We start from the raw sequence: 12,164 nt of genomic DNA on the forward strand, positions 1-12,164 counted from the left end.
AACAACAGAAACAGTGGTATTTTATGCAAAATACTGAAGTTAGTGCTGTCCCTCATTTGTCCTGGAGTGGGTCAAGGTAGAGATGATTTCAACGGTGGTCATCTGGACATAGTTTTTGTGATCAGGCTAAGTCCAGCCCCAAAGGGAGGCCCAAAGGGAGGAATGAGACAGCCAGAACTTAATGGGGGCATAATGACCCATAATGCTGTTAGGAAGTAGCTAAATGATGGCAGGTCAGTTTCACACTAAAACTCTTCCCTTTGGGTCTGGACTTAATCAACTCAGGTTAGAATAAAGCCCAGTGCTTCAAGCCTGTTCCATCAAATTTAAAATGGCTTCAGGATGGTAGCATAAATGTCTTGGTCACTAAAACAATGTTCGGATGACCACTGCTGAAATAGTCTATTGATATCATGTGAGAGGTGCATTTCTATGGTTGAATGTTTATCCATTATCATGGTGACACAATGCACACAATAACAATATTAACAATAACAACCAAAAACTTTAGATTGTCTAAAAACTCAAGGAAACAACACAAATGATTGGATATCAGCTGCAAAGTATCAATACTATTATGGCATATTGTAGAACATTCCAGCTGGTTCAAATTATGAAATAGCATTACAATCATATATTAATGAATTAACACCACACACAGTAAGATAGATTTCAGACATCAAGCATATAATTTATTCAGAAGACCAAACCCATGACAAGGCAGAGTGATGTAACGCTTTTTTTATACTTTTTGTTTTAAACTTACAAGTCCTCGAGTCATTTTTTTTTTCAAAGATACAAGATAGGATATGTATGCTGTCTGTCACATACTCTTTAGCTCCTGGGTACAGTGGAGGAAGATTCTGTAAGAAGTTTTGTTACCAGTAATGTATGTGGTGTGGAGACTATGGGACCTGTCTTCAAAGTCTGCTCCTCTGTGCTGTAGCTTGGTGTGAAGTAAATTCAGAGGCAAAAACATGGCAGATAATTGTATGAACTGGTGAATGCACTGCAAAACTGAATATCTCAAAAATACATGGCTTCAATTCAAATATGTTTCTGTATTTGAGTCATTTTGAGTTTTGATTAGTTTCCATACACTTTTTTCTACTTTCAAGAAAAAGTAGCTATCCATGGACACAGGTAGGTCGCATAGCTAAAAATTATATTCAAGAAAGAGTAATGTCACTTCAAAATAATATTACTCAAGTAGAAGTACAAAGTAGTGATCCAAGAAATTACACAGAGTACAAAAGTATCTGGGAAAACTACTACTCAAGTAAGAGTTAAAGGTAACTGTCAGGATGTAACTGATTTATAATTTGAAGTTGATGTTATCGGAGGGGGACATTAAACAATGCACAAAATTTGTTCTTTCCAAAGATAGGGTAATAGTTTCTCGATAGCAGCTGCCTCAGTCACACTGTGCAGGTTGGTGAATGTAGAAAATCACATGACATAAAAACAAATATGTCCCAAATGTGCTGCTGTAGCCAATGTGAGTTTCAATGACAACACCTTTATAAAAAAAACAAAACAAAAAAAAACAACCAAACAAAAAAAGACATTCGTGAACTTACATTATTGCAAATCACAGACATTGGTGTTGTTTTATCATTCTTTAGCATGTCCTCATTGAAATGCCTTTTTAAATCCATGTACATATTGGTTTTAGTACAACATAAAAAGACAGCACACAATCTTGAGTCTAGATTCTAATAATATACATGATCTAATCGACAGCAACATTTGGATAACCTTCTGCTAAATCACTGTCCGAAAATGTCTTCGGTTTTGCGAAGATTGTGGATTGGGTTGGTATTTATGAATTGTATATTAAAAATTTGTTTTCTGTCCTGTTTCTTTTTTCCTTTATTGAAATCAACATGTTACAAATATGGAGGCTAGAGTAGTATTACTAAACCCAGAGCAGAACAGTCAAAGTATGTTGGTGTCTAAGCTAAGAGTATTATTAACTGGTTGTAAAGTTAAGTTGGATATTTTGTTGTATTGGCTCTCCAGTGTGAAATTCAGCAAGCAGTGCATCTTCAAAGTGGACAAAATTACAATGTTTCTAATATACAGACAGACTGACGATGACTGCTCGGTACAATCTCTAAAAAATGTCTGTTACACTGTTTGCCGTTAACCCTCTCTTCTCTGCTCCTGCAGGGTGGTACGTATCCCCTCCCACCTGCCCCTCCCCTGTCTGATGAGCCTCTATGCATACTCTCTATACATGTATTTACAACACACACACTACGTATTGTACGCGACACAGGGTAAGCTTAGACCAAGGACAGTTCACTTCTCTCTATGTTGTTCCGATGCCACTATCAGTCCGAATCAAAACAGCAGTTTGTCAATAATGAACAAATACATATGTACAGATCATTCCAGACCAGCCTCCAGGTTCTTTACTCACATTCAAGCTGTTTGCCATTCTCTTGGATATGTGTTCAGGTGTTAGTGTGTGCACATGTGCGGTAACCCTACTAGCCATGCATTGAAAAGTGAAACAGCAGTAGGTATATTGTAAATATTTGAAAATAAAACCCTTTAAAGAGCTGCTCAGCATCTTAGTTTTGTATAATAGAAAAGAGAACAGAAACAGGCATTCCGTCCATCCAGGCGATGGGCGTAAACAAAGAGAGGGGTGGGACTTGTCAGTCAAATGCCTAGCATATTGTATAGATGAACATCCCAGTCTCTGTGGGCAGATTCAACATAAGCCCTCACTGACGGCGCCCTCTGGTGGCAAACTTCATGATTGACAATCTGCAGAGGCATGGTGGTTGTCACGGCAATACTCTACTCCAGGTAGATGTCCTCTGTTGGGCAGGCGTACTCCAGGTGCTCCTGGTAGTATTCCTGGAAGGCCCGTCTGCAAAGGTACAGGGACACAATAAATACACTCTCAATATGCCAGTTTTATTAAGCCATTACATGCATATACCGTACTTCTTCCGTACTGTGTTTGGGCATGATTTTGATATAAGTGTCTAGCTTTAGATTAATTCAATCAAATATTCATTCCTTGTAAACATCTTTATTCTTACTTAAATTTTCTTGCATGCACTTAGGTCTTGGCCATTAATTTAATCTGAACTGAGATTAAAGACAGGCTTGCAAGTTTCTTAGCACTCACCCAACACACTCTGCTACAGGTCGCATGGACTCCTGGGACACAAAGACGTGGCAGGCGAAACGGTTGAGCATGGGGTGCTTAGTGATGAAGCCAAAGTAGCTGTGGAGAGGCACATACAATCACATACAATGACACTACAGCCACATGGTACAGATCTATAAGCACTACCGCTCCAGTGCTCAGTCTTACCAGTTATTCCTGGGATGGCACCCGCAAAATGAAATGTTCTTCATTTGGAAGAAGTGACTACATCTGTCAAACTGGGGACAAAGCAAAGAAGCAGCAAGGACAGTTCAAGTGAGGTAAACTCAATGAAAGTTTTACATTTGGAACATTAGTTACATCAGATACTAGAAGTTAATTTGATATATTTCTCTGTACCTCATTGAACGTGTCATATTCATCCTCCAGGCTCATGATGAGCTTGACTCCCTGTAGACTGATCTCCAGCTCACACAGAGAGGGCGGGCGCACGTGTACTGTTCTTTTCCTCGACATTGCAATCTAAAAGATAAGGATGCTAGGTTTTACAATGATCATATAAATGTTAAAAAAGAAACAATCTCTCCAGATTCCATTGTCCAAAATATGATTCCATTTATAATACAAAATAAAATATATACAGTCACATTATGTGCTAATTGTGATATATATGTCATACACAACATAAATTATTTGTTAGTTTGTTAAGTATTTGTAAAATAATATATGTGATCTCATTTTGTCATGTGACAATTGTACAACCACATTCTTTCTCACAATGTTATAATAATAACTAAAAAAAACTGTTTAACATTCCTACCTTTTGCATTGCTGCACACAAAATCCCATTTCCTTGATGATAAGGTACTTCGACTGACCCCAAGAACTGAACACAGAACGTCTCCATCCACGCTGGGTTCCTCTTCATCCCTACACACATACATACATTGTGTTATCTTATCACACCACTCATGTATCAGACCTTAAAATCCCACGCACCAAGCAGCTCTTTGGATGCCCCCATGACCTCTGTGGCATAGAAGGCTGGGAAGATACCCCTCTCCCCTGTGCGCATATTGTAGCCTCTATACCAGTAGTCATCTTCCTCTTCCTCCACAAATAATGGGTCATCCACATCTAGCTCCAGCTCATCTGCATGTCTGGGGATGAACCTGCAGAGGGCGCCAGAGCACACAGATTGTTCAGCATGCATAAGCCTATTATTTGTCTGTGAGAAGAAAGCATGTGTCTGGTGTCGGGTGACTCCCATGGGCTTGGTGCTGAGAGAAGAGGAGATGAGAAACGCTGCAAGATGGTGGGTGGGTTTTTAGTGGAGACAAAGAAAGTCTAATGATGAGGAGCTAAGACTTGTGTATTGTTTAAACTGTCTACAAGAACAATATATATCATAGGGCTGTCAAAAGTATTGAAAACTATATACTAATCAGTACTAAAAACTAGTATCAAAACTAGATACTCATTTGAGCAAGTATTGTTACTAAAACGTCACATCAATAGGACAGAAATTTACCTTTCCTGAATAGCTTTAGAAAGAGCTTGAGCTGTATCAGAGCTAGTATAAAACCACATATACCTGGACAACAGAAGGATTACACAGGTATAAAACTGCCTAGTAATATAAAAGAAAGTACAATTATTTAATGTTGAAAATAACATTCTATTGTAAACAAAACAAAACAAAACAAAAAACTTTTATATTTCACATAAAACATTAATGCAGGAACACTGGAGAATGAAGAAATATTCTGTACCTTTATGGCATTTCCATTAAAAACAGAAATGTATAATTACAAGGTTCATCACCCTGCTATATTTATCCAAACACATATAATAAGGGTTATTGTGCATGCCCTCCATCCCCATTAAATACGAGGATAGCAGAATGTTGTGACGTCATCTGCACTCCCACATACAGCTGGTGGCTAATGTGCTAATGAGCATGGTCCCAGCAGCCCTTCAAGCCTGCTGCACCCCACACGTCAGCTCTTTCTAATGTGATTAAGTCCCTGGTGAAGTGAATAACATACAATATTAGACTGTATCCAAATAATATAATATGAGAATTTTGTCAGGGTTGTAAAATAAAATTAAATGGATCAACAGTTTCATCTGCATTTGACCCATCCTTCAACTACTAGAGCCTGTCAGTACAATACTCAGGACTACTTTAGTTGGAGGACTACCTATTCTGCATGTTTTGCACTGATGGAAGAAACTCTGCACAGGTTTCACAACATCACAAGCCAGTAAGACGTTTGGAAAGATGCGATTACGACTTCTGGTGTAGTTACTGACACTGGACTCGCCTAACATGGATCTATTAAAACTGATTGTGATAAAACCTATTGAAGTAAATGTGATCAGTGGTAAAATGAAGACTGCATAGGAATGTGTGTTTGGAATCATCTTGAATTTGTACCCGTTGCATGTACCCAGTAAGAGTTGTGTGTCAGTGGGGACGTTATGAAAAGAACATAACGGAACGCTACAATGACATGGAGATGAAGAAAACTGAGCCCAGGAAGTTGTAATCGCATCTTTCCAAACGTCTTCAAGGTTTGTGATGAAAACGTGAATACAGCCTATTGTAGCTTTAAAAAAGAACACAATCATTATTTACCACTGAAAATAAAGTTTGCAACCCAGGAACCCTATTTTGACCAAACATTTTATTTGACAGAAAAAATGCTAAATAAATTATATAGCAGTGTATTTTAATATTAGTTAGTTAGTATGTTATTGGCCACCTTCTTCAGCAGTATTTGTCATAGTATTACTATGTAGTATAACTGTGCATGCCTCTCATGTTCTTTTGTAGTGAACAGTGCTTTACCTGTACACTGCTCTGTGAGTCTGGTCCCTCTCCTCTCCATTGATAGTGCAGGAGAATAAGCCAAAAGATTCTGTACCTTTGTGATAAAAAATAAAAATAACAGAGAAGAAATAAAGAGACATAGACCTCCTTTTTAATATGCAGATCACACCTTGTTAGCGATAACAGTTCACAGCTATTTTTAGAAGCTTGGGTATAACGGAAATTAAAAACACAGAATCCAAGAACCTTTAAATTGCTCGAAGTAATGCTATGCTACACTAATTTGCTATGAATATAAGATAGTATGATCAGATGTCAATATGTGTTGTAATTACATTTTCAATGTCAGTATCAAAACACATCAATTATCCAAAAAATATTGTTACAGGTGCTGTACCTGGCCTTTACTCTCTTAAAATGTTAAAAACAGAACTAGTTGATTTCAAACAGTTTGCAGTGGTCCAAAGTTATTCCGCACTTCGTTTATGAATTCCGAGCATCCTAATTATTCACCACAATGAGTTTATAAACATTTTTCATAATGTTCAACAACTAGCATGCTAACCGTACACTTCTTGATTCTGCTAAAATAAAATATATCTACTGGAACAAGACAAACTTTGCTGAAATATGTGGGATAAAATGGGCACAGGTCCTTAAACCACATGTCTCAACTACAAGCGAGAGAACAGTCTTACTGGAGGAGCGGGTGGTGCTGTTGACGAAGACGTTGAGGAACTTCTTGGAGAACGGCAAGTCTGCTTCTGGAGAGGAGTCTTCAGAGGAGCTCAGTTCAGGGCGACCTTCCTCCTCTTCCTCCCTGCCGTAGACCACATCTCTGGGCCTCAGTGGCTCTTCATCACAAATTGTAGAAAGCTCACTGTCATCACTGAGAACTGAAGTGCATCTGGAAAACAAATACAGGTTTGAGTTTCCAAAAAAATCGTCTGTGTTCACATTCTAGAATTAGATTATGGTATATTTTTAGATAGAGGGCAGGGTGATGCACATTTTTGTGAAACATATCCAAACTTATGATTGACAAATGTTGAATCTTATGGGATGGGCTCCACAAACTTGCCATGTTAATCTTATAGCCTTTCAATTAATGACTGATTTTCTGAAGCTACTGTGAAAAAAATATTTCACTTGTGTTTATTTATTCTAAGAGAGAAGACATTTGACTTGTGTCAGTTTTTATTTCATGTGGGTAGACCCAGTAATTACAGAGATATTAATCATAAACCCGGTCAGCAAATCCGCAATCTGACAGCTAAACAGTAAATTCCATAGTAGAGTTCTGACCTGTCAATTTCAATTTAGTTATAAAGCTAGTGTGTAAATTCAGCCAATAAGCCTGTATTTCCTGCACATGCTCAGTTAGTTATACATTTGTATTGTTGATATATTTTGTATTGCCAGCATTGATTAATAAATAAAAAAATAAAAATAAATAAAAGCCTGTATTTCCTTCCCATTATTTTGTAATGTTTATATCAGCCAATCACAGTGTCTGATACTGTTGCCCCTCAACCATCATCTTTCACTAACTAAATATGTAAAGCTCCAACTCCTCTGTAAAATTGGGGACTATACTGCATTGAACTCAACATGGAAGTAAACCAGGACTAAACCAAGTCTAGAAAAGGACCAAGCCAAGGGTGTATTTACATCTGCACATTCGTCACATCAAAATGACTAAACCAAGACAAAGCCTAAATCTAGACAGATCAGGACTAGGACAGGACCAACCCAAGGCCTCATCCAAATTAAAATGGCCTCAATTTAGGACCAAATAGCAACAAGTGTGCAACCCAAGTCTACATTTGGACATTTGGACCGGGATCAAACCAAGACATAAGCAGTGCAAGTTTGAATACAACCTCTGTAAGTATTTTAAGTACTGTAATTAACCTTTTAAGACTGACTAGTTCCAGCGTTGTATTCTCGTCCACCACTAACGTGTACTTCATGGAGTCGTAGGCCAGACCGTCGTCCTCGCTCTGCTGCTGTCCTCTATCACACAGTGGAAGGTCGTGTTCAGATGGGACAGGCTCTGGAACACTGGGGTCAATGGGCGGTGAGCTGTCTAATTCCAGGCCCCTGTTAGCAAAGGTGTAGAATAATTAAAATAAGTAAAAGTACTCCAAAGAGCTACAAGTTAAATGTATGTTATAAAAAGCTTTTCCCATACTGGATAAACAGAATATTTAGATTGGAAACTTGATTTCAGATTTTAATTTATCTTTATGTATTTATTTGCTAATTTGATTTTAGTAGTTTTAGAATGATTTATTTACAAAAATATGTCCAAGATCATTCAACTGTTAAGGCAATTTTCTGGCTGATTCTGGCTGAAATCTATTAGTAATTATGCAAACTCCAGTACCAGTGAAGTAAGAGTAGGAACTGGAATTTGTTTAAATTAAGAAAAAATTTAGTATTCTTGAAACATGGCAAGTAAAACTACTGACCAGAACTTTTATATAGATATACTGTATGAAGAAATTGTATGATTTACTAAAACAATCTTAAGTAATACAGAAGAAATAATAACAAAAGAACCATTCTTTGCAATAGAAACAATTCCCCAACTGCCCACCTTATTTACATGTGCTGAGCTAAAATGTCAAGTAAATAAAAATGATTGTATGTTTCTAACCAAAAATGCTCTCACCGAAAATGTAAAAATGCTATGTAACTATGTGTCTTACCTGTTTTTATGCATGTATTTTATATATTTTTTTCTATAGACAGGTGTTGAAAAGTAGCAATGCTCAAAGCAGTGCATCTGGCTTGTCTAATGCAATTGTGATGATCATATTATATTATACTATTTAAAATAAGTTTTTAGTTATGGCCAGTAGGATTTACTAAAGAAAACAAACACTGTAACTAACTCCTACCCACCGTTGCCTGTATGACGTCTGATTCTTTGCGTTGGTCAGGTAAGGGTACGACTTCCCATCTTCATCCTCCTCTTCATCATTGTCTGTGGAGTAGGTGAGGCTGAAACAGCGGTTGGTCTGGGAGGTGGGCAGATCTAGGGTCAGGCTGTTTTTGACCTCTGTGATGCGTTCAAGGGAGGCCGAGGATCGTGTGGGGACATGGGGGTCTGTCTCTCTGCCTTCATCCTTGTCACTGATCACACTCTCTGTAAGGCTGGGAGAGTCAAGCTCCCTCCTCTGTTGAAGCATCATCAAGTCATTATTGGGCTCCTCAACCTCCTCCTGTCTTGAGTTTTTACATAACCTGTCAGTCACATTCTTCTCTCCTGCCCTTGCTTGCTGTTCCATAAGATTAGTCAAGTACAGATTTGGTACGTTTTTAATTTGCTTGACGTCTTGAGTTCCATCGACCTCTTCATCCGCAAGGTCTCCATCGCCAATATCTGAAGATGGTGAGATAGTATCAGACATTGATGGTTTTCTCTTCAAACATTCCTCTGGGCAGCTGATTGGGTAAGAACCTTCTGAAATCAACCTGTTTACGAGGTTACTGAGCAGCCATGGCGAATCCGAGTTCTCGCTTAAATCATCTTCACTATCTGAATCGGACTCTCCCTCGCTAGTCCCGTCATAGTCATCCGAACTGGGCATAAGCCTTGGACCCACTGGCAGGTAGAAGGAACGTTTGAAGCTCTCCAAGCCATGGTCTGGTTCTATCTGGAGAACCATCTGTCTGGAAAGAGTGTCTTCGCAAAGTTCTGCCGGGGGTAACGTCTCATCTGGATCAGCTTGATGCTCACAGCTTCGGTCATCGTCCAAGTTCTGTCCATCCAAACCATCATAGGCATCTGTGGGTAGGAGAGGAGAGCCTGGGGTTGCGATGGTAGGTGACGGCAAGGGAGATGGAGAAGGTACCATGGAACCCTGTTTGATAGGATCTGGTTGGCCGAGGAGTAGGGTTTCTTTTAATCCAACGATGCCGCTATCCTGCTCCAACTCGGTATCTGGGTCTAGTTCTTGGTCTGACGTAGGAGAGCTGGCTTCTTCGATGGAGTTGGTGAGATGGGAGGAGCGTCCACTACTGCTTTCTTCGCTGGTCACGTCGAGTTCCGTTTCCGAGATGGAGGAGATCATGTTGGACACCACTGGACGACAGGCAAACGCTTCTTCAATCTCCTCTTCAACATCTGAATCCGATCCTGGATCACTTAGATCCCTATCACGATCCGAGGTTACGTATCCTTGCTGGTTCATGTCTGCTATCCCTGGGTCTGAAGATGGGGAGGTGTAGTCATTCGCTGGGGCTTGATGTGGAGGAACCGAAGAAGCATTAACTGAGCCGTACGATATATCAACCACTTTGGAGGACAGGTAAGTTGAGAAAGACGCAGGTTGGGGTGGTTCAATGGGAGGGAATTCTATGTACGAAGAGCAGTTTTCCTTGTTCGTATTATTGCACTCTGCCTCAAAGTCCTTCTCCAGCTCTTCGTCAGACAGGGGGGTATCTGCTCCCTCGATGGTTCCTATGGGGGCAGTGGAGGACAGGCAGCGGCTGGTTCCATCAGGGTCCGGATCGGTCTCGGGTTCCATGGCGGACTCGCTGGTGATGGTGTAGGTGTCCGTAGGGCGTCTGTTGGTGCTTGAGTGCTTGAGGTTGTGGTCGCTGTTCAGGTCGTGGTCCACCTCCGTGTCAGAACATTGCGAGTGCTCGTCCACAGATGGTACCCTGCTCTTCTGGACGGACGGGTCCGATTTGATTTCACCGGTACAGGGGTGGGATTTGTGGTGACCGAATGAACCTGTAAAGGGAGAAAAATGAAAGGTTGAATATGTATTGTGTAATATACACACGATAAATGTGTGTAAATGTATTTTTGCAACTACCAGAAAAGCTTGCCTAGTAGTACAGATGACGGTAAATACTCTTTTCTGGTATTTAAACAGAGGTTGGTAGAATAGCCAAAGAGTAAAAGTAACATTACTACAAAATGTAATACTCGGGTAGATGTACAAAACAGTGAGACGTACCCACTTCTATATTTAGTTATTCTTATCAGATATGTCATTATTTTATATTTTAACACGATTTTACATAATATGTCTCCTTTAATTTGACAAATTACAAAAGGACGAGTGATAAAGAAGTATATAAATGATCAAATAATGCAATAATATACTCCAACAAAAGTTATATTCATAAACAAAAAACAATGAGATATTTAACTTAAGTTTCATGCCATACTACTACTACAACACTACACGACACAGGACTAGACACACAGCACTCCACAACAGCCAGTCTAAGCTCGCTGGTCGGCCATGTTGTTACCGTATTCGGGCCTCTCCCGCCTGTTGCCCTCCATGTCACAGAGCAGGGGCCGGTTGGGGGAGTGGGAATTCCCGCCCTCCCCTGCGTGTTTGGGGGGAGTACCTTTGTTCTGGGGCCCTGGCGCCTGGGTGACCGGAGAGGCTGGGCACTGGCCTGTGATGTGGCTGCCATCATCCAGACATGAGTGGGTAGGAGACAGATGGCCTACGAGGAGACACAAAATTACGTTAGGATATTTCACTCAGTAATTCCTTTTTACCCACAACACCAATGAATAATAACAATAAAGACGGACATGATTAATTCTTAGTATTTGGCATGAATTTTGCTTTTGATAAGATTATATGGTAAGATAGATTTAACAATTTTCAGATCCAATGGAATGGAATAGTTATTACCGAACTTTAGAGGAAATTGGCATGTCCAGGACTGAAATTATCCAGGTAACAAAATTCTAACTTGGATTGAAGCTCACAAGAGTGAATACTGTGTAATATAGAAGCTGAATTTGAACTACCACCTTATCGTGGTGGGGGAGTTTGCGTACCCGAATGATCCTAGGAGCTATGTTGCCCGGGGCTTTATGCCCCTGGTAGGGTCTCCCATGGCAAACAGGTCCTAGGTGACGGGGCAGACTAAGAGCAGTTCATAGAACCCATATGAACAGTGTAATATCGAGGACCGTGACGTCGCCCGGTATGGCGCAGCCGGGGCCCCACCCTGGAGCCAGGCCTGGGGTTGGGGCTCGAATGCGAGCGCCTGGTGGCCGGGCCTTTGCCCACGGGGCCCGGCCGGGCTCAGCCCGAAAGGACGACGTGGGTCCACCCTCCTGTGGGCTCACCACCCGCAGAGGGGTTCATAGGGGTCGGGTGCATAGAGGACTGGGCGGCGGTCGGGGATGGGTGTCCCGATGGCCTGGTC

General features: G+C 40.5%; 1 protein-coding gene across 1 annotated transcript in view; it reads right to left on the reverse strand.

Moving 5' to 3' along the window:
* Positions 1 to 2,206: 2,206 nt before the first annotated feature.
* Positions 2,207 to 12,164, reverse strand: part of mapk8ip2 (mitogen-activated protein kinase 8 interacting protein 2) — a 34,771-nt gene continuing 24,813 nt past the window's right edge. The window contains exons 5-15 of the mRNA XM_055155241.1: positions 11,346 to 11,447; positions 8,877 to 10,713; positions 7,881 to 8,069; positions 6,665 to 6,873; positions 5,985 to 6,060; positions 4,130 to 4,302; positions 3,951 to 4,060; positions 3,530 to 3,652; positions 3,338 to 3,408; positions 3,149 to 3,247; positions 2,207 to 2,884 (exon numbers count right to left, since the gene is read on the reverse strand). Of these exons, the coding sequence (XP_055011216.1) occupies positions 2,812 to 2,884; positions 3,149 to 3,247; positions 3,338 to 3,408; positions 3,530 to 3,652; positions 3,951 to 4,060; positions 4,130 to 4,302; positions 5,985 to 6,060; positions 6,665 to 6,873; positions 7,881 to 8,069; positions 8,877 to 10,713; positions 11,346 to 11,447 (3,062 nt within the window). The 3' untranslated portion in view covers positions 2,207 to 2,811. The remainder of the gene's footprint in view (positions 2,885 to 3,148; positions 3,248 to 3,337; positions 3,409 to 3,529; positions 3,653 to 3,950; positions 4,061 to 4,129; positions 4,303 to 5,984; positions 6,061 to 6,664; positions 6,874 to 7,880; positions 8,070 to 8,876; positions 10,714 to 11,345; positions 11,448 to 12,164) is intronic.

Source organism: Boleophthalmus pectinirostris, unplaced genomic scaffold (assembly GCF_026225935.1).
Source record: "Boleophthalmus pectinirostris isolate CB_2022bp ecotype Guang Dong unplaced genomic scaffold, ASM2622593v1 HiC_scaffold_2, whole genome shotgun sequence".
Taxonomy (NCBI): Eukaryota; Metazoa; Chordata; class Actinopteri; order Gobiiformes; family Gobiidae; genus Boleophthalmus; species Boleophthalmus pectinirostris.